Genomic DNA, 23,974 nt, shown 5'->3' with positions numbered 1-23,974 from the left:
TGAAATGCAATTTTTAAAATTCCCTTTAAAAATTCGCGAATTCTATTACACTTCCGCTAAGCCTTCGCGAAACACAGGTTGCAGATCCAACGTAGCCCGGATAGGACGATGCCACAGCGAGCTTTACAAGGTTGCCAAGACTATCTTTACAAGACCAGGCCAGCGAAAAGACCGTTGGTCTGGATTGGTGAGGTCCGGTTAGTAACCACTGTGCTCTGGGGGGGGCAAAGAGAGTCTGAGGGGTGTAAGCTCCCAGGTTAACAAGCCTCTAGCATCCCCTCTAGAGTCTTGCTAAATTGTGACAAATATAAGGTTTTTATTTTTGCTAGTGGCTTTATGTCGCACTGACACAGACAGACCTTATGGAGACGATGGGATAGGAAAGGGCTAGGAATGGGAACCACGGAAAACCATCTTCAGGGCTGCCGACAGTGGGATTCGAACCCACTACCCCGCGGATGCAAACTCACAACTGTGCGCCTCTAACCGCACAGCCAACTCGCCTGGTAAAATAAGGTTATGGGCGCATGTCACGACAGTTTCAAATTACGCAGTTTTTAATTTTCAACGAGTGTGGCAGGATCTATTGCAGGCAACAGAAAATAATCTTCATGACAGCTGACCAGGCTGACCAAAGCCGGCAAATAGAAACAAATAAAATGTTCACAAATCTGAGATTTATAGTGCCTCCTTTTTCATTCATCTGTATAAATAAGAATACTGATAGGGCCAGTTTGGTGGGTCCTTGGCAAGCATAAAGAAGGGATCTCTCCTCTACGCTACTCCAGTATCGTTTCATGTCTTTTGTATTATATTTTTCACCTGGTGAACTCGACACGATACTGCGAAATTATAACTGAAAATCCTTGAGGACATATTTCCATGTAAATTACTAAAACTCCTTGAGCGCATATTTCCATGTAAATTACTAATATTTCCTTGTTTCTACTTTAAAGTTTTGTACTTCTAGAAACATCATCTCTAATAGTCTTCTTTTTTTTATGAAACAAATGCATGATATATACTAAGCATTACTGCCAATTAGCCCAAATGTAGAAATTTAAAATATAGGGACAATGTAATTTATGTCAATTTAATTACTTTTCAGATCAAATGTAAGAAAAATACCACATAGATCAACTTAGAAATACTGCGATGCATTTGATGAGTACAGAAATCTGTATCAACGCAGCCTTTCTACCAGACCACTTTGGGCAGTGACCAACAACCATCTTCTTCAGACCTATGCACTGCAATGTTGGGAGCTGATATGCCCCTGCATAAACCGGAGCATCTTCAAAATTCAACAAGCTGCCGGGAGCAATCACCAAGTTGGAGAAGAGTGGCATGCCCTTGTGGAGCCATTTAGGATTGTGAAAGAAGTCAGGGGAAGTTTTGACCGAACCTCTGGGAAGGCAGCCGCTGTCAGCAAAATAAAACCAGATGAAGTGACTTCATTGAAGTTTTGTCCAATCACCTCATGTGATATTGAGAGATCTTTCTCTCAGTAAAAAAAACATTGTGTATAAGAGGAGAACAAGACTGTTACCAGAAAACATTGAAATGTTGCTTGTAAATTCTTTTTATAGTAACTGAGCGTGTTATTAAATTATAAGTACTTTTTTATGCCTATTTTGTTGCGTATTTAAATGCCTACTTTGGCTAATTTAAGTGCCTATATGACTGCTTATTTTAACTGGTTTTAGTGCCTATAATTCATCTTATAGCATTGTTTTGTATTGAATAGGTTGACCCTACTATTTTGTTCCCATCCCATCATTGCCATAAGACCTAACTGTGTCAGTGTGGCATAAACCAACTTGTAAAAATGATGAAATGTACTTAAAAATACAATATAAAAACTATGGTTGTAAGGTTCTTGTGGCTCCTACGCTTCACAATGACACACAATGAATCACAAGTTTGATGAAAGGCACATGATGATCAGGTAGAAAATTATAATAGTTATGATGCTCCACATGTGTTTATATAATGTTTTTTACAAGCAGGTTTACGTCGCTCCGACAAAGATAGGTCTTATGGCGACGAAGGGACAGGAAATGGCTAGGGATAGGAAGGAAGCTGTGATTAATCCAATCTACAATTTGGATGTCTAGTCATTATAAAATAAATAAATTCATTGTTCATAATTCTGGCAAAGTTAATGTACATTTTGTACATACTGTACATATTGTAAACTATGTAAAAAGCATAAAACCATTGTATTTAGTATTAAGTTAAGTTTACTATTAAGTTCCGATGTTTATAGTTTTGATTCTTGACCTTAAGATTTAGTATTAGGCTGAAGACGCCCATAACTAGGGCGAAACAAGTCCCTAACTGGTGTTTTTAATTCCTGTAGAATTTAATCGCTAAGAAATATATTTGTATTGAAAAGGTGGACACAATAATTTTAATCTTGAAAGTGTTTTACTTAGTGTATCTTCAATACGGACCAAAATGAGATTAGTTACTTGTAACTAGTATAACTAGTATAACTAACAATAACTAACAATAATATATGTGCAATAATGAACATTTTGAAAAAGAAGAAAATTACCTCAATGTTAAGACAGCACATCTTAATATTTTAAATAATAAATAATATTAATAACCAATAATTACGAGACAAAATAAAAATCTATTGATGTGGTGTTAATAATATGTACATAATCAATGTGACATTAACATATTTTTAAGGCTATATACTAGATATTAAGAACGTTTACAAGTTAATAAGTAGTAGCATCATTACCAGCACTTCATCATATATTCTTCTGTACTGTAGAAGCAGTTATCAGCAGGAGATTTTTTAAAGCTGTGGTAAATGAACTGATGGGAATAATATCTTTAATTGTATTTGGAAGCTTATTATACAATCTGATTCCAACAGAGTCTTCATGTCTCAAGGCAATGGTTTTACTCTTGTGCTCGATAAAAATATTATTCCTTGTTCGGGTCTGGTAACTGTGATTGTCAAAACTCTTTCTGAAGTGATCAATATTTTTTTTCACGTGTAGAATGCATTGCATGATGTATATGCTTGGTTCTGGGAGTATCCTTAGTCTCTTAAATAATGGTCTGCAATGATCTAACCTGTTACCTATTGATATAATTCTGATAGGTCGTTTCTTTATTCGAAAAATAACATCAAGATTTGATTTGTAGCAACCCCAAGGATCAACAGCATAAGTGATGACTGAATGGAAATATCCAAAATATCGTCGTTGCCGGGACAAAATCTCCTATGTGATAATATTTTTGGAGATATACTGACCCGCACATACATTATGAAGAGCAAGAATGCCTTGACAATGGTCACAGAATATTGCACCTTAGATGACAGAACCTTACCGGCCAAAGTTCTAAGCTAAAATATTTCACATAGGAGGTTTTGTCCCGGCAGCGACGATATGCTATTCTAACATATTCTTCACTACAACTATTAGACAAAATCCTTAAGGCAAAACAAACAGAACTCAGAGACTTCGCAATTTTTTAATAAGACAATCCCATCTTAATTTTTCATCTATATGTTTTGTTAATAATTCCACAGGAATCCAGTGATATGAACCGGCTACCTACCTCGTGTCATATCTTCACGTGTTGTTTTTGACAATCTCCATCAGCATTATTTAAGATATTTTAACAAGAAGCACTAATGAAACACTTTAACATGATGCAACGCATCCAAGGATTTTGGAGCCTTATTTTAATTTCACCATATTTTACATGTTGTGCACATAGTTCATTCCAGATCCTTTTAATACCTTTTAACGTCATTTGTGTTTGTACATTTGTTTTAGTCATTAGATGTGTTTGTACATTTTTATATTATGAATGATGATGGCCAGCCAAGGCCGAAAATAGTTCCAAAATTAAAAATGTAATGTAAACATTGCATAATATACAGTAGTATTGAAAAGTGGACCATTAAAACCGAAGTTCAATTATTATTGTGATCACAATTCAATCATCATCATCATCATTGTACAGTTCCAGTTTCCCAGGTACTGTTTATGAGCCTCTTTCACTTCTTCCTGTCAATATACAACTTGTCATAGAAAACATCCATCTACTGTCCATCCCCTGGAAACTAGATCAACTTTGATCATGTCCATCCATCAGGTTTTAGGTCTTCCTGCAAGTCTTTTGCCCTCCACCTGTCTTACCAAACTTATTCTGGCTGTTCTTGTAGGCTCCAGCCTGTACGACCGTAGTCTGGATGTGCCGTTTTGGACTAATAGGGATGTGTTTATTCTGGCTTCTTTCCTCACCTCCTCATTTCTTAACTTGTCCTTCTTGGTCTTCTGGATGGTGGATCTAAGAAATTTCATCTCTGATGCTTGCAGTCTTGATGGATCTCTTTTTGTGAGGATGCACGCTTCAATACCATAGGTCAATATTGGTATGAAATAGCTGTTAAACATCATCAGTTTGGCCAGTTTTGGAATCATGTCATCCCATAAAAGTGTTCTTAGTTGTTGGTAGAATTCTGATCCCTTTTGCACTCTGTTTATAATTTCCTTTCTGACCAAATTATCACTGGAGATTACACTTCCAACGTAAGGAAAACTACCCTCATCACAATTCAATATGGGTCAAAACCATCAAGTTTACATTCTATGTCTCTCTATAGTCATCAGCCATGAGAATAAGTAAATAAGTCACACCGAATGGAAAACTACGAAATAAAATGAAATAGAATAGCAAAGCAGAGCCTGTGAAAGTTTGTTTACAAACACAGGTCGTCAAAAACTGGACTCATTTATTTCTGTGAAAATGTGCCCAAAGAGCTTCTAAATATGAATGAAGCTGAAATCACGGCTGCTGTGGATATCAATAACGACAAGAAGTAGACTCTCATGACATCTGTTGAAGAAATGGGAAAATTATGAGAAAAATACGAACATGTCGAGTATTCGACAGTGCCACTACAGCAGGGACCAAAGTGTCGAATATTCGACAGCTGCCGATTCTAGGGTTAAATAGCTTTCTCTCCCTCTGGCTGTTGTAAACCCCCAGCGGGGCATCTTGAAGTAGCTGGAACGTATGTGTCCTTGACAGTCAGCTGAAAGATACTGATGCTGAAAGATACTTGAGGGTTTGTCCTGTATTTTCATTCTCTCACCTGCATACTCTGAATTCATTTTTAACTTAGAGAAAGACTAAAAGAAATCAGCAATCCATCACCACATAGGCTTGTATGTACTACTGCCCCATCCTTTCATAGAGCCTTTATTACGGCACACGTCATGAGGGTGATGCTTCTCTTTGTTTCACTATGACCCAACTACACACAACATCTGCTTTTCCCATACAGCATTTGTAGTACAATACACAACTCTATATTCTAAATTTCAATAAAGTAACTCAAGTCATTTAGAAAGTTAGGAAGACACAAAGCAATGGATGAGGGTGGAACAGAAAGAGCAGATAAAGACAAACATGAAAATGCAAAAGGACAAGGTCCTCACCCCAGTTCATTTCTGCTGCCCAACTTCATCAGGAAGGATGTGTGAAGTTTAGGATATGAAGAAAGTCAGGTAAACATCAATACGATAGAAAAGTACAAACAAGTGACTTATTAAAAAGATTAGATTTGTCACTTCTGTGTTACTTTCTGTAACTCTAAAGCAATACCTGTCTCGTTGAACCCATTCATCCAAACGTCTGTTATAGCCTTCATAGTGCACATAATACTCGTAGTGGCCATCCTGCTCATTGTACCGAGTCTGGATAATTTCTGCTGGATCTGGAAAGGAAATTGAACTATTAATGTCTTGTAGTGCCTCCAAAGTAAATAGAAAACTTTTACTGTTGGACATCCTTTGAGTCTTTACCTTAGTGAATGATACTAATACATTTCTGTCTTCAACTTGCACAACAGGGATGGGTGACAAAGTGTAGGGGACTGGAAAAATCAAGTTTACTATGAATAGAATACACAGTACATGAGAAATCAGCTGCTTGGAAAGTGAGTAAAACAAAGATAGCAGAGATTGTTAAGAACAAAAGACGAACAATTTCAAACATCTATTTAGAAAAATCCAAATTAGAATCAGCTTCTCACTTTTAGTACCTCAAAAGACAACACAGTTAAGTAGAAAATACTCAACAGAACCCAAAAGGCAGATCACTCTTACAATTAAATCATAATCCTACTTTGAGAAAATAAAATACCCCAAAAAGCCAAAATAACTATATACCACAACTATTATGTACCAACTCTCATCTACAATTTGGAGAGATGTATTCTTCTAAACAAAGACCTTAGCAGAATTCAAGCAACAGAAATGACATTCATCAGAACTATCAATCAAAAGACCAGATGGGACAAGATCAGAAATGAAGCGAATAAAAGAAGGAAGTTCCTATTGCCAATGTTAAAACAAGCATAGACTTCAGTGGTATGGACACATTAAGAACTTCAGCCTCAAAATGTTAAGAAAAAGATCAAGGGGGAGACAAAGGAAGTGGCAGAAAGAGGCAGTGATGAAAAACAGATTCACATGGGAAAACATGCAAGAATAAAATATGTATGAAGATAAGAAGAAGTGGAGAGCATTTGTATGCCAGACCTATGAAACTGCAGTTAGGGAATGATGATGATAATGACATTCATAAAATCTTGAAAGCATCTTTGCCATACATGTAAGTTCATCATTATCTTAATGCTTTAGCTTTTCTCATTTTATTAGACCATGAATTAAAACCACGGCAATCAAACAAGAGGGAGAACTGCTGCTGACTTGCAGTTCTGATTTATGAATTTCATCAATTTATGGCCATGAAACATTCTAGGAGTGTTCTCCACTTACTTTGGAATATTTATTCAAAAACCACACTTAAACCATAGAGACGTTCCAGTAAAAGAGAACATACATTTGAAGTATAACTGTGGGATACTGAAACAGTTATCAACAGCTTACAAGATCTAAGAAGTGCAGGGTATTTTCTGATCTTCACTCACAACTTGTACGATAGCTGTTACTTGGGTCAGCTGTTCATCAAGAATCTCCCCTGTGTTGAGTGATCTCTTCCAAACTGCAAAGCCTTCTTAATGCAACGCTGTGCAAGAGTCTTCCATCATCATCATTGCTTATAAGCTGACGTTAGGGGTTCAAACAATGACCTACACTTTTCCAAGCTGGAGAGGTAGAACTCTTCCTCACCCAGAAAACTAAAATAACAAACCTATGAAGTGACTAACCATTCATATCAAGACATCTACAGTAAATTTAATAATTGGACTCAGCTGGTTTCCTGAGTACAAGGTTGCAGGTTTGAATCTCAGCATTATCAGCTCTCATTTAACAGTGTTAAAATGAGAGATCCATGTTAAAACCCTTCTCAAAGCAAAATTCTGGCACCCAAGTATGCCTTAATGTTACACACATTTTACATTCAGAATATTTATTTTATTATTATTTCTACAACCATCTCTCTCTCTCTCTCTATTTTTTTTTTTTTTTTTTTTTTACATTTTGCTTTACGCCGCACTGACACAGATAGGTCTTATGGCTAAGATGGGATAGGAAAGGCCTAGGAGTGGGAAGGAAGCGGCCATGGACTTAATTAAGGTACAGCTCCAGCATTTACATGGTGTGAAAATAGAAAACCCTCTTCAGGCCTGTCGACAGTGGGGTTCGAACCCACTATATCCCAGATGCAAGCTCCCATCAGTGCAGCCCTAACAGCACGGTCTCTCCTACCATCCTCATTAACTAGAACTGTGTTGCAGGTAGGGGCCATCTTTGCAGATAGCCCTATCCAGGGAGTGGCACCCCTGCCTATGCGAGTCTCAGAGCACACTGGCCCGGTGTGTAACATCTGGTAAGGGTCCCGTGAGGTTGAAATTGGATACAATTCTTAGGGTTTATGGAGAATCATTGACATACTGGTGTCAGGCTCAGATATCCAATGTTAAATGCCAGTACCATGTCCAACGGTTATTCAAGGTGCATTGTTGGGCCGCAAATATGCGCGGACGTCGTATTCATTAGAATGAGAGGTTGAATAACCTGTTTACAGGTACATAGCTCTTACTCAGTCTATATCGATGATAAAAAACAAGCTAGTTTATATTAGACTTCCTTATTGAGGTTTACGTTGCTGTGCGTGACATATTGAAATCAGTGAAAGCTAGTTGTGGGTGCTCCTCACTTCATACTTGCGTTCCCTCATGTAATTTTAGAAAATCTGAGAAAGAAGAAAAGGAAGGTAGGTATTAGAATAACTGATAGAGAGTGCCTGTTAAATAGGTTGTATATACGGTATGTGTGTGTGTTACTTACGTGTAAGCTGGATATGTCCTTGAGCATGGTTAGGAGCATGTTGCACATTGTTGCGTGTACGTTGTGTGGCTATCATAGCGTTGAGAAAGAGAGGTGGTGAGGAGGGGGGGCGGCATGTGGAGTGAGGCGTGTATGGGCCCTTGTTTGCTGATTCCTGTGTCTTTTAGAAAGGGTATGGCTGTGTTGAAAAGGATGTTTGTTTTATCTGCGACTTCATTTAAGTTGTAGTTAGGATTAGCGTATTGGTCCATGTTTATGTATAAATCTTCCATTATATTGAGCAATGGGCCTGACGGGTTTATATTTAAAATTTCCATGTCATTCTCGATGTTGGTGAATTTATGCTTGTGTTCCACAACATGTTGTGGAATCATGGGGCCAGTGTAAAACCCTTCAACCCCATAACTGTACCATATGTATATATTTTAAGTATTTTTTAGAAAAGTGGCACTCACTAACGTACTTTTCAGCAGTGATATAGACTGGGTATAAGATACGTGTCCGTGAACTGGTCCCTGAACCTCTTATTCTAAGGAACACGACACCCCCGAATATTTTCGACACAACAATGCACTTCAAAAATCTCATAAACCGTTGGACATAATAGTGGCTTTAACACAGATAACCTGACATCTGAATACCAGTGATCTTGATCAACACCAAGAACTGTATCCGATTCCAGCCTCAATATATGTAATATTTGAAAATAACACCCTTAACCCCAAAACTGTATCATATGTATATAGCTGGTATCATGTTTATTTAATGGCATTCTTGTTTAGTTTTAATTTTGCTTGTTGTGCTTGTTGTTTTAAGGGGCCTAACATCGAAGGTCATCGGCCCAGTTTTAATTGTAGTATTGTTTATTCTGTACAGTCGCTATTAAGTTAGTTCTCTAACAGCTGAAGATGACCTATTTACGGGTCGAAACCGGTACTGTTTTTATGTAAATTATTGACACTATGTAAAATACTGATTAGGTGGAGAACTCATCCTTCATACTTGTACTTGAACTATCAATACGGACCATGAAACTAATAGATTATTGTCTTGGTCTTGTCTTGGCCTGGTCTGCCTTGGTCTGTCTTGATCTGTCTTAAGTTTTACGTCATGTGTGACGCTTCGCTACCAGGATGGGCCACCTTCGGGTAAGCACTCTTGAATTCCGTTCTGGCTAAAATTTCCGTAATGTTCGGTTGCTATTTCGTACAGGAGTCTGCCCTAGCCTAACCTAGATTCGCCAAATTAATTATTTATGACGCCTTAGCTTTTCAGCTGGGCTTGCCTGTTTGTTTTCGAGGCATTCCCATTTCTTATTTCACTAAATATGTAGATTGTAATTTAATATATTTACCTTGGGGTTTGCCTCTGGTAGTTCAGTGTCACTTGATGTATGCTAGAGTTTAGGAGAGTACGTTCACTTTATTGTAAATTGTAATTGCTTTTTACGTTGCTTTTAACCTACTAAATTGCATTGTACAACTGGATTTGTAACTAGATGTACAGTTGGTTTGAAGTTTGAACATTGCAGTGAAGCCATTATCAAAGAACCTCTAAGATATGTATATCACGGAGCTTATAGTTCGTAAGTTGTAAGTTGGATTTTGTTTCGGAATGTATTTGTAAAATTTCACTTGTAAATAATATTTTTCAAATTTAAGGATCACGGCAAATTATTTCGGAAACAGCATCCTAAGCCATGTCCATGCCCTCAGTAGGTCGTAGTTCCTTCCACCTTCCTGGTTTATTGTCCACTAGTTGGCCCTAGTGATATTTACGTATTATGTTGTTGGCGGAGATCTGCGTAGTCCAGCTGATGTTTCGCTGAGTGTGTAGTGTTTTCTGACATTGTGTAGTTGCTCTTACTTCCCCCCCTTATTGTTTTTAGTGCTTTGTTAACCACTGTAGTAAAGGTTACAATTGTGATGGGAGATTTCAATGCGAAAGTAGGGGAAGGTAGGACCGTTTGGACTATGAGAGGGGAATTCCAGAGGGGATGATCTTGAAAGTTTTGCGATGTAAAATGATTTAGAGATCTTGAACACTTGGTTTAAACTCCCACTTAGAAGACTATATACATGGAACTCTCCAATGGACAAACCCAGGAAATGTGTGAGAAACCAGATGATTAATTTCATATTGCTAAATAAACGTTTCAGGAACAGTTGCACCACAGTGAAAACCTACCCAGGTGCAGATCACACACCACTTGTTGGAGTTTTCAAAGTCAAAATGAAGAAAGTGAAGAGGAAGAACAGGCAAAACTACAATTTGAGGAAAATCTAAGACACAATAGTGAAACAGAACATGCAAGTAGAACTTAACTTGAAGATTATCACAGAGGAAAACATCACCAGCAATAATGTCAAATTAGAATTAACTAAACTAAAAACCGCCGTTCAGCAAATAAAAGAGAAGTACATGAAACCAGAGGAGAAAAAGAGAAAGTCATGGATGACAGATGAAATACTGAACCTAATGCAGAAAAGAAGAGTCAATAAAGGAAAACCTGCAGAATACAGAAAGATAAATGCAGACATCAGAAGAAAGATCCGGGAGGCAAAAGAAAAAGAAAAAGTGGAGCAATGTGAGGAGATTGAGTAATATCAAAGTAGGTAAGTTATGACAGCTTCAATGTACACAGGAAAGTAAGAGAAGTAACAGGGAAATACAGGAATGGCACTGGTGGAAAGTTAATAGATGAAGCCGGGAACTTGATGGTGGATTTTGAAGACAAGAAAAAGATCTGGAAAAAATATATAGAAGATTTATTTCGTGACACTAGATGTGCTTTTACACAAAATACAAATGAGATAAGCGGCACAGATATTTTAGAAGAAGTAGGCTAGTTCAAACAGCCATCAATCAGATGAAGGACGGTAAGGCAGTGGGACAAGATAAAGTAGAAGCAGAGTTCTTAAAACTGATGGATGAACATCATGTAAAATGGTTGACCAAAATTTTCAACCGAATTTATGTATCCGGGAATATTCCATCGGAACGGCTCAAATCAGAGTTCATCACCTTGCCAAAAAAGCCAAACGCAAACCAATGTGGAGATTACAGCACAATATGCTTGATGAGTCATCTCTTGAAAGTGTTCTTGAGAGTGATACATAGAAGAATATACAGACTAATCAATTTGGGTTTATTAAAGCAGTAGGTATGAGAGAGGCTTTGTTCAGTGTGCAGGTCCTCTTTCAGAGATGTAGAGATGTAAATAAGAATGGATTTACTTGTTTAATAGACTACCAGAAAGCCTTTGACTGTGTAAAACATGAAAAATTGATGGAGATTTTGAGAAATATTGGAATGGAGGAAAGAGATAAGCGAATCATCAAGACGCTGTACTGGAATCAAACAGCGGTGTTGCGTGTTGAAGGAGAACACACCGAAGCAGTCAAAATCCTGAGAGGAGTGAGGCAGGGATGTATCTTGTCACCTATACTATTTAATTTGTATTCGAAATACATATTTAGAGAAGCCTTGGAAGATATAGAAGAAGGAATTTTGATAAATGGAGTGAGATTGAATAACATCCAGTATGCCGATGATACAATTATATTTGCTGATACCATCGAAAGGGGGGTAGCAGCCTTTCGGAAGTTGCAAGGGCGGCAGTCTAGATGATTGACTGATATGGCCTTGTAATAATACTCAACCTGGACATACAGCTCTCTATGAATGATGTACTGATGATGGCTTCCTCCCGGGTAAAATATTCCGGAGGTAAACTAGTCCCCCATTCGGATCTACACAGAGGGGGCAATCATCAGGAAGATGGATACTGACATTCTGCGAGTCGGAGCGTGGAATGTTAGAAGTTTGAATCGTTGTGGTAGATTAGAGAATCTGAAAAGGGAGATGGATAGACTAAAGTTAGATGTAGTTGGTATAAGTGAAGTACATTGGCAGGAAGAACAGGATTTTTGGTCAGGCGACTACCAAATTATAAACACAAAATCAAACAGGGGTGATGCAGGAGTTGGTTTAATAATGAATAAAAAAATAGGACAGCGGGTAAGCTACTACGACCAGCATAGTGAAAGAATTATTGTCGTCAAGATAGACACCAAACCAATGCCCACCACAATAGTACAGGTCTATATGCCTACCAGCTCAGCGGATGATGAGGAAGTCGAAAGAATATATGAAGAGATAGAAGATTTAATACAATATGTAAAAGGTGACGAGAATCTAATTGTGATGGGAGACTGGAATGCAGTGGTAGGCCAAGGAAGAGAAGGTAATACAGTAGGAGAATTCGGACTGGGACAAAGAAACGAAAGAGAAACTTGGCTGGTTGAATTCTGCACTGATCATAATTTAGTCCTTGCCAATACTTGGTTCAACACCGCAAACGATAGCTGTACACGTGGACGAGACATGGAGACACTGGAAGGGATCAAATAGACTTTGTTATGATTAGGCAGAGATTCAGAAACCATGAGTTGGATTGCAAAACTTTCCCAGGAGCAGACGTGGACTCTGACCACAACTTGTTGGTCATGAAATGCCATCTGAACCTGAAGAAAATGAGGAAAGGAAAGAATGCAAAAAGATGGGATCTAGACAAGTTGAAAGAAAAGAGTGTGAGGGATTGTTTCAAGGAACATGTTGCAAAAGGACTAAATGAAAAGGCTGAAGGAAACACAATAGAGGAAGAGTGGATAGTCATGAAAAATGAAGTCCGCAGGGCTGCTGAAGAAATGGTAGGAAGGAAGAAAAGATCAACTAAGAATCAGTGGATAACTCAGGAGATACTAGACCTGATTGATGAACGACGAAAATATAAGAATGGTAGAAATGAAAAGGGCAGAAAAGAATACAGGCGATTAAAGAATCAAGTGGATAGAAAGTGCAAAGTAGCTAAGGAAGAATGGCTGAAGGATGTTGAAGGTTGTATGGTCCTGGGAAAGGTAGATGCTGCATACAGGAAAATCTAGGAAACCTTTGGAGAAAGGAAATCTAGGTGTATGAATATTAAGAGCTCAGATGGAAAGCCACTTCTAGGGAAAGAAGACAAAGCAGAAAGATGGCAAGAACATATCCAACAGTTGTGTCAAGGTAAAAATGTAGATGATTTGATTCTGGAACAAGAAGAGGCTGTTGATGCTGATGAAATGGGAGACGCAATTTTGAGGTCAGAGTTTGACAGAGCTGTGAGAGACCTAAATAGGAACAAGGCACCTGGAACTGATCACATTCCCTCTGAATTACTGACTGCCTTAGGAGAAACCAGCATGGCAAGGGTATTCCATTTAGTGTGTAACATGTATGAGACAGAAGAAATCCCATCCGATTTTCGGCAGAATGTTGTTATACCTATTCCCAATAAAGCCGGTGCTGACAGGTGTGAAAACTACTGCAACATCAGTTTAGTATCTCGTGCCTGCAAAATTTTAACACGTATTATTTACAGAAGAATGGAAAAACAAGTTGAAGCTGAGTTGGGAGAAGATCAATTTGGCTTCAGAAGAAATGTAGGAACACGTGAAGCAATCCTGACTTTACGTCTGATCTTAGAGGATCGAATCAAGGACAAGCCCATATACATGGCATTCGTAAACCTGGAAAAGGCATTCGATAATGTTGATTGGACCACGCTATTTAAGATTCTGAAGGTGATTGGGATCAGATACCGAGAACAAAGAATTATCTACAATCTATATAAAAATCAGTCTGCAGTAATAAGAATCGAGGGCTTTGAATAAGAAGCAGCAATCCAGAAAGGAGTGAGGCAAGGCTGCAGTTTGTCCCCCCTCCTTTTCAATGTTTACGTAGAACAGGCAGTAAAGGAAATCAAAGAGGAATTTGGAAAGGAAATCACAATCTAAGGAGAGGAAATCAAAACCTTGCGATTTGCCGATGATATTGTTATTTTATCTGAGACTGCAGAAGATCTTGAGAAGCTGCTGAATGGAATGGACAAAGTCTTGAGTAAGGAGTACAAGATGAAAATAAATAAGTCCAAAACAAAAGTAATGGAGTACAGTCGAACGAAGGCAGGTGATGCAGGTAATATTAAATTAGGAAGTGAAGTCTTAAAGGAAGTAAATGAATATTCTTATTTGGGTAGTAAAATAACTAATGATGGCAGAAGTAAGGAGGACATAAAATGCAGATTAGCACAAGCAAGGAAGAGCTTTCTTAAGAAAAGAAATTTTCTCACTTCAAACATTGATATAGGAATTAGAAAGATGTTTTTGAAGACTTTTGTGTGGAGCGTGGCGTTGTATGGAAGTGAAACATGGACGATAACTAGCTCAGAAAGAAAGAGATTAGAAACTTTTGAAATGTGGTGTTACAGAAGAATGCTGAAGGTGAAATGGATAGATCAGATCACGAATGAAGAGATACTGAATCGAAATGGCGAGAGGAGATCGATTTGGCTAAATTTGACGAGAAGAAGAGATAGAATGATAGGACACATCTTAAGAGACCCAGGACTTGTTCAGTTGGTTTTTGAAGGAAGTGTAGGTAGTAAGAACGGTAGGGGTAGACCAAGGTATGAATATGACAGGCAGATTAGAGCAGATGTAGGATGCAATAGTTACGTAGAAATGAAAAGGTTAGCATAGGTTAGGGTGGCATGGAGGGCTGCATCAAACCAGTCTATGGACTGATGACTCAAACAACAACAACACTATCCAAGTGCTACAATCACTAATAGATAGAATTGTAAGAGTCAGCAGCCAATTCGGGCTTGAAATAAACACCAAAAAGACAAAACTCATGGTTATAAGCAAGGAAAATATTTCCGGAATAAACTTGGTTATAAATCAAAAGAGTATAGAAAGGTTAAAACAATATTCATACCTGGAACCATAATAAATGCTCACAAGAAGTCAAGGTACGCATTGGAAAAGCAAGAAGTGTGTTCCAGAAAATTACTAATGTGTTTAAAAGCCACAATCTAACTTTAGGGACTAAGATCAGACTTCTGCACTGTTATGTACTTTCTGTTCTTTTATATGGTGTAGAGACATGGACCTTAAATAAAAACACAGAGAAGAATCTGGAGGCCTTTGAAACATGGCTTTATAGGCGGATCCTGAGAATATCTTGGACCCAGAGAATGACAAACGTGGAAGTAATGAGAAGGATGAACACAACACCTCAGTTGATCAAGATATTGAAATGCAGAATGCTGCAGTATCTGGGACATATAATGCGCAACACAGATAGATACAACCTACACCAAAAAATACTCCAGGGGAAAATCAACAGCAAAAGAGGTCCTGGAAGAAGAAGAATATCTTGGCTTGACAATCTTAGAGGCTGGTGCAATATGTCATCAGTTGAACTGTTCCACGCTGTCACAAACAAGACGAAAATAGCCATCATGATCGCCAACACCCGAAACGGATAGGCACTGAGAGAAGAAGTGTACTTCAAACCTCACCGTTCAATGCTCTCCTTATTAGATACATCTCAATAAAAACATGCAACTGTTGGTCATGAATGCTATTTTGGATTACTAATGACCCTAGGGTTTTAAAAACTACAGCAACAACAATTGTATGGCCTCAGCAACTGTATGAAGGCATTTTCACACGACACCATCTCCTAGGATGCCTGCAAGTCAATTTCAACATTTTGTTTTACTCTGTTACATGGGCTATATATGGCTAAGTGTTAATTAATTTTGCTGGGTAAACAGCAAATGTGTCACCAGAGATCTTTTACATCCTGACATCGTACAACATGGATCATCGAATGGACTTTTTACCGGCCTTCGAAGTTCCGACTATCACTGTCGGGCTTGAACCTGTGATCTTCGTATTAGGAGGCTGACAGTCTACCACTGGTGCATAGCAGGAGCAGCCTTAACCTTTTGGGGTCCAATGTCGGACCTACTTTAAGGTTCTATATTCTGTATGCTGGAGCAGAAATGGTGCCGAGCTTTACACATTTCTCTCTTACCTACTGCCATCAGCTGTTAATTTATTTAAGCTGAATTGTGTTTTCTTTGGAGATAGTTCCTCACTGCCAGTGCTGTGTTTACTTTTGTTATCAACATAGCGTCCAGCAACTACGGCATGGAGTCTGGTGATATTTACGAAGAGTTATGCGACAGTGGCGATACCGACAATGATTTGTTGACGGATTCTGATAGCAACATTAGTATTCCCGAATATGAGAATGATATTTTGAGTGAGAAGGAGGAGGAAATTTAGGTGGAAGATAATGGCGAAAGCAGTAATGTAGGGGGTGGGAGGGGTCAAATCGTGCTGATCACTACTGCTCGTCTTACAATTTTGTAGTGAAAAGCCTGAAGTGGTGGAGGAAATTGTACTTCTGGGTGCTGAAGCTAGCTTTGGTGAACAGTTTTCACCTGTATAATTTGCAACAAAATGCAGAATATAAGCCCAAGGTAAATCACAAGACTTTCAGGGACCAAGTTATCATGGGGCTTGTTGGGGATGTTAGGAACAAAAATGCCCATAAATGCGGCCGATGGAGCAGCTGTGACAAAGAATTTAAGCCACCTTGCATTGGCTATTATCGTGTCGACATGTCAGTTTGGTTTATTCTGAAAAAAGTATTACTGTAATGGCATCTTGCCACTTCACTTGATATGACTTTAATAGTATCATGTGTGTATGAGAGATGGCGGACGTCTCGGTGTTCGTCGCCAAAGGTCAAACTTCCTGCCACCTGTGAATCTTTTATCTCCTTGATGTTTTGGTAGTTTAAGTATCTTGGAAGTATTGTGACTGAAGACCTTCCCGACATAAAAGCTCGAATTGCTTTGTGGCCCGCCTAGAGAAAGATCTGAGGAAGGGACTTGCAAGGTGTTACGTATGGAGTATAGCTCTATATGGCGCTGAAACATGGACATTAAGGAAGGAAGAACAGAGAAGAATAGACGCATTTGAGATGTGGATTTGGCGAAGACTTGAAGGAGTAAAGTGGGAAGATAAAATATCAAATGAGGAAGTTCTGAAGAGAGTGGGAGAAGTGAGGAGCATGCTGACTGTAATCCAAAATAGGAAGAAAACTTGAATAGGGCATAATCTAAGACACAACACTTTACTACGAGTAGCAATTGAAGGGATGATAAAAGGGAAAACGAGGTAAGGGAAGGAGACGATACCAGTTATTAGACAGCATTAGAAAAAGAAAGGAAGATTATGCAGCAGTGAAGAAAAGGGCACGCGATCGAGAGATATGGAAGTCATAGCCATGACTGGACCTGCCGGATGGCAAAACAACCTATGATGATGATGATGTTTTGGTGGTTGTTATTCTGGGGACTGTAAATAAATGGCTTCCCTGCACATTGGAGCAGCGTTTTTGACTTATAAGAACGTTTTTAAACGTTTTAAGTGCATCTGTAACTACCTTTCATTTTTCCGTTTGAGTCCTTGATAGCTCCCGGTATTAGTAAGTTATCTTATATTTAATACTGGCTTTTTCTTATTTTCGATAGGCAATGTTTACTCCCTTGTGTGAACGGACTGTGTGTGTGTGTGTGTGTGTGTGTGTTTTAGTACTTGGTTGATTTGCCTTTTGATTATGAGATGGTCCAGCTTATACTGTATATTTGTGTCAGCCTTCTCGCTTGCCTTAACCATCAGATTGTGATTGCCGTTCATGTCATCGCAAGAATTCTCTTGCCTTGTACGAATCACGGTCATGATGGGAATTATATTGCACGGTCTTGTTACCGTATTCTTCGTGCATGCACCATACGCACGTTCCTGTGCCCATCTGTGTAACCCTTGGGTGTCCTTAGGGTCATGATAATTACGAAATTATGTTAGTATTAGATCTGTGTATATCAGTACCGAAATGTATGGTGGCGTGGATCAGTGCGTAGGTGTGTTGGAGGACGTGTCATATCGATTGCCCGCTTTGTTTATTTATCTGTGTTTTGATGCCGGTTCGAGGCTTGTAGTTTCATGCCTGTGCTGGCCTCTTACTATATTATTAATTTTTATTACCAACATGTTTGCTGAATGAGCTCGCTTACCCCTTTTTAACTTCCTGGAGCTCTCAGAACAAATATTACTTTTGCTTGTTCCTTGGCGCGTGGGCGGATAACGACGGGAATGGAATTGTTGTAAAACTAAGATGTATGCGGGTGGATGAAATTGTACGTTCTTGAGGAATGACATATCTGCGGGGAAGTGTGACTTTCGTAGATCTGTTCTGAAATTATTTAATAATGTTCTAACCCTCAGTGCAATTGCATTGAGTAAGTTAAAAATACAATTTTAAAATATGTTGGAATGTTCACTGGAGAATGGTCGTGAGTACTACCCAAAGGTCGACGATTGAATTACGTATGTATTTGACACAATTTCTATTCTTGTTTCAATTTAATTCAGTCCTTTTTAATTTGATTTTCTTTGATTGAATAAACCTTGTTGTTGGGACATTTGAATTTCATTCGAGAAGCATTTGGACTCTTATTAGTACTATTTTAAGAGCCCGATTTCCAGCTCAGGATCTTAGTTTTTCGGCCTTTCCCAGTCACGGTTCATGGTTTTGTGCTCACGTATTATATTCCGCCAATTTTTTTTTTTTACCGGGTATTTATGTGAGGGTGGGATGCGGTTCAGGAGCCCTAGTTGCATTTTTATTTTCTGAACAGAGATGGCACATGGAGAACAGGTGTGATATTCTCATTCTCAGGCAACAGAAATTACGTCACCCACACTTGTAGAATGTGCAAGGATACAAAGCAATTTTTGTTGAAATTCCGTTTTAAGAAGAATTGGCGATGAAACCACTGTGGTAAACATAAGGAGCTCATAAGTGAAACAATTTGGTTGTTAGTGGTAAAGGCTTTAGGCCGCTTAATAGCCCAAGAAGGGAAATTGTTGAAAAGACGCGCCAGTTTGTTTAAACTCTGTTACATCGACCAAAATATAGTGCCTAGCTTATGAGTTAATTTAAAGACTCAAATTTGTTAAGAGAAACCCTTAATGTTTGTGTCATTTCAAGATCAGCCCTAATTACATTTTTTGTGAGGTAAAAACTGTCAGTAAACTTTTGGCGGTAAATGCAGATGGCATGGGAGTGGGAGAAAAATTTATAAAACCACACAGCACCATTTGGAAATGTCCATTGTGTCCAGTGGATTGGAGGCGACTCAACGCAATTCAGAATATCATTGCAAACTTGCCAGGAAGACTGTCCCAAAGAGGGAAGATAGGTTTGGCCGAAGGTGGCAATAAAATCATATCCAAGTGGAGATAGGTTAGAAGGTAAATCAACAGTTTTCCAAAATGAGAAATCATCATTCCAATTCAAGTCCTGGAAACAGACGGTCATTATAATAACAAAATCCTGCAGTTGAATTACAAAATATCTTTTTTTTTTTTTTTTTTTGCTAGGGGCTTTACGTCGCGCCGACACAGATAGGTCTTATTGCGACGATGGGATAGGAAAGGCCTAGGAGTTGGAAGGAAGCGGCCGTGGCCTTAATTAAGGTACAGCCCCAGCATTTGCCTGGTGTGAAAATGGGAAACCACGGAAAACCATTTTCAGGGCTGCCGATAGTGGGATTCGAACCTACTATCTCCCGGATGCAAGCTCACAGCCGCGCGCCTCTACGCGCACGGCCAACTCGCCCGGTAATTACAAAATATCATTGTTGTATCATAAGTATTGCGTGTGCGGATCGGTGGTTTGACAAACATGTTCGGTTCGCGGAAGGAAGAAACATGTGAAAGGCATTTATATTTTTTATGTCATTATTTTCAGATGAATGATGTAAAATAAAACATTTTTTTAGCCAGGATAGGAATCCTGATGAAAGGAAGAGTATGTTTTGTAAAGCCACTATCTGTCGAGATTGAGAGAGGCCACGTACGACTGTAAGTTAACCATTATTAATAATCTTGACCATAGTGGCCGGTATTTGATCCGTCTTGACTTAAATCACAACAAATATGTATTTATTTACATAAGTCTAGTACATGTTTTGGGAATCTACATTCTCTTCATCAGCTAGTCAAATTAAAATTAAAATTCTTGTACACAAAAATGAAGGGAATGTATATAGATTTCCGAAACATGTATTAGACTTATGTAAATAAATATAAATAAGTAATATTTAGTACTGACTAGGCGGACCATTCACCTTTGTTGTGTAAGCTAACCTTTGTAAAGTGCATTTGTTTATTTCATTATGTCACCTTTTCATTTCGTGAAAATGTCAGAGGAATACGACGAAAGGTCATGTTATGTTTCATGATAAAATCAATATTTCTTTCAAAGGAATGTTTCTGGTAAACATGTCCAAGTGATAATGTAAATTTAATTGAAACAGTTAGGGAGTTTAAAGAAACCACTTCGTCCGGGGTAGATAAATTTGTTGTTAATTAGGATTATGAGATTACTTCATTTATTAAATTCAGTAGAACCGTATTCTGAGAATTAGCTTAAATTTTTTGTTAGTGGCTTTACCGACACAGACAGGTCTTATGGCAATGATGGGATAAGAAAGGGCTAAGAGTGAGAAGGAGTGGCCATGGCCTTAATTAAGGTACAACCCCATCTGAGAATTAGCCTAAAACCAAGTGACTAACTTGAAAATGTATTCTGGAAATCATAGTTTTATTTGCTGGGAAAATTCAACTGATTAACGTTACGATTAAGGAGACATGTCTGATAGCAGGAATTTTACTGCCTTAAGTGTTGTGAGCATTTGTTGTTGATGTTATTTTTTATTTTGATTTGTTGAGCACCAGATGTGCTGGGGATTTACTAACGTGGAAACCTTGGTCATCAACTACTTTAACTTAATTGTGTTCAGCCTTCAGCCCAGAGATTTGGATGGTCATGGGGTCATCAACCTCAGAGACTTAGATTAGGGCTATCTGCCGTTATAGCATCATTTTTCTTGCGGCCATCATCCACAATGACTTTAACGCAAATCACAAAGTTAGATTACAGGTAACAATTCTCATTCTTGTTCCGTCTTGAAAGTGACGTTAAGCATAAATATCTCCAGGATAATTCAATGAAACCACCTGTTCAATACATACCACATGATTTACATGAATTTATATGGATTTACCAGGTACATGTTTCACCCTATTTTCGGCATCTTCAGCCTGTAGACAACCTTAAGGTCAAGGTTCAGGACATTATTTAACCCTTATGTAATCTAAATTATGAATATTAATGTTAAACAGTAAACCTCTTAAAAATTGCTATTTGGTTTACGTCGCACCGACACAGATATGTCTTATGGCGACGATGGGATAGGAAAGGCCTAGGAATTGGAAGGAAGCAGCCGTGGCCTTAATTAAGGTACAGCGCCGGCATTTGCCTGGTGTGAAAATACTTAAGCATTTAACCAAACGCAGTGTAGTGTAGATACATTGTAGTATAGATACAGTACATTTAGATAGTGCCGTATCTTGCCTGCTATATTCGTGTGTTATTTTTCGTGTGTATCTATTGGACCGTAATACTAATAATAATTTGTCTAAGCATTTAGCTTCGTTGGTAATCTTTGAGTACAGTAGTTCTTGCAAATTTCATTTCTGTTGTGCTTAGTTTACCGGTATCGTAATTAGGATACGTCTGAAAGTAGTTTAAAATTACTGTAGTGTACTGTACAGTAACTAGCTACGTAAATTCTTAATGGCTGGCAACCAGGTATTACCGGCTATCAATTAAGTAATACCTAGGTAGGTAGTTCCCTTCCCTGTCCCTACACTATTGTCATCTCGCCTCGGTGTTTTCCAAATTTGTACCTTCCTCGTCGCCAGATGTTTCATTCCAGGCTTGTGTCTATGCCATATACCTGCCAATGTGACGCATTATGCAAACACGTTATGTGAACCTCTTAGACTGATTGTGATGGTTCGGTCAGCTTCCGCTTCGAACGTTAGCATTGCCATGTCCTGGGGGCCATCTGGTGGCGATTGAACGTACCATTTTCTACTTCTATAATAACGTCCAATTTAAAGTGTCATTGTTTAAGAAGCCTTTTTCATGGACAGTCGAGATTTCTTCTGAGGACGCAGAGCACAGTTTGCGAAACGTTAAGAATTTCACCTTATTTTCTTGACACGGCATTAAGCCCAAAAACCTATACAGTATCATATATAGGCTATTATTACAATGGGGTCGACACCAAGGTGATTATTAATGACTGATAAATGATATGAAATGATAATGGAGAGTGTTGCTGGAATGAATGACGACAAGGAAAACCGGAGTACCTGGAGAAAAACCTGTCTCGCCTCTGCCTTGTCCAGCACAAATCACATGAAGTGACCGGAATTTGAATCACGGTATCCAGCAGTGAGAGGCCGACGCACTGCCGTCTGAGCCACGGAGGCTCAATGATATATGAAGCTGGTTTGAAAAGTCCATGCAAAGTCCGAGAGATAGCACCACCGGCACGTATCGAGGTCATGTTTAGTTAGTAGCATCTCTTGAATGAACGCACACCAAGTTTCAGCCATACTGGTCAATTTCTTTGTGTTTGGCATTCGTGTGAATCAAGGAAATCGAGTGATTTTCAAGAAACGGACAAAAAAGAATTTTGTGTGGTGATTAAACATTACTTTATGAAAGGCAAAACACCTCAGGAGACTAAAGAGAAGTTTGATAAATATTATAGTGACTGCACCTTCAATTAAGTGGTTTCAAAATTTTTGGACTGGCCATATGGGCACAAGTGACGCTGAACGTTCTGGACGGCCTGTGGAGGTTACGAATCCAGAAATCATTGATCAAATCCATGATATGGTGGTGGATGACAGAAGAGTTAATGTGCGTGAAATTGCTAGTGCTGTGGGCATCTCGAATGAACGGGTACATAATATTTTGCATAAACATTTGGACATGAGGAAGCTATTCGCAAGAAGGGTGCCGCGACTGCTCATGCTTGACGAAAAACGGAATCGTGTGAAGTGTTGCAAGGATGGTGTGCTGCTGTTCCAGAAGAATCCGGAGGACTTTAAGCATCGTTTTGTCACTGTGGATGAAACATGGATACATTACTATACTCCTGAGACCAAACAACAATCTAAACAATGGGTTACCAAGGGGGAATCTGCACAAAAAAAGCGAGACCATTCCTTCGGTCGGAAAGGTTATGGTAACTCTCTTTTGGGATTCGCAAGGGATAATCCTCATTGACTATCTGGAAAAGGGTAAAACTATTACAGGCGCATATTATTCATTATTATTGGACCGTTTGAAAACCGAGCTGCAAGAAAAACGCCCGCGACTGGCCCACAAGAAAGTTCTTTTCCATCACGACAATGCACCAGCACACACCTCAGCAGTTGTGGTAGCAAAATTAATGGAAATAGGATTCCAACTCGTTTCACATCCCCCCTATTCTCCAGACTTGGCTCCCTCGGACTACTATTTGTTCCCCAGTCTGAAGAAATGGCTGGCGGGACAAAGATTTTATTCAAACGAGTAGGTGATTGCAAACTCTAATGGATATTTTGCAGACTTGGACTAATCCTATTATTCGGAAGGGATCAACAAACTAGAACATTGTTGGACAAAGTGTATAAGCCTAGAAGGAGACTATGTCAAAAAAGAAAAAAAAAGTTTATCCCAAACACGTAAGTAGTTTTTATTTTTGCACAGACTTTCCAAACGCCCCTCGTATGTATATATATATATAAATAAACAAACATGAACAATACATAAATGTGAGTAATATAAAATTTATGGTATTTTAA

General features: G+C 38.6%; 1 protein-coding gene across 2 annotated transcripts in view; it reads right to left on the bottom strand.

Annotated features, from left to right (window-relative positions):
* The window catches only part of LOC136879058 (histone acetyltransferase KAT8), a 141,801-nt gene that overhangs the window by 87,975 nt on the left and 29,852 nt on the right, over positions 1–23,974 (bottom strand). For both annotated transcript variants that reach the window (XM_067152796.2, XM_067152797.2), the window contains one exon: positions 5,644–5,755. In XM_067152796.2, the coding sequence (XP_067008897.1) occupies positions 5,644–5,755 (112 nt within the window). The remainder of the gene's footprint in view (positions 1–5,643; positions 5,756–23,974) is intronic.

The sequence above is a fragment of the Anabrus simplex genome, chromosome 8, assembly GCF_040414725.1.
Source record: "Anabrus simplex isolate iqAnaSimp1 chromosome 8, ASM4041472v1, whole genome shotgun sequence".
Taxonomy (NCBI): domain Eukaryota; kingdom Metazoa; phylum Arthropoda; class Insecta; order Orthoptera; family Tettigoniidae; genus Anabrus; species Anabrus simplex.
Note: the sequence above shows the minus strand (reverse complement) of the source record. Positions and strands in the feature narration are given on the sequence as shown.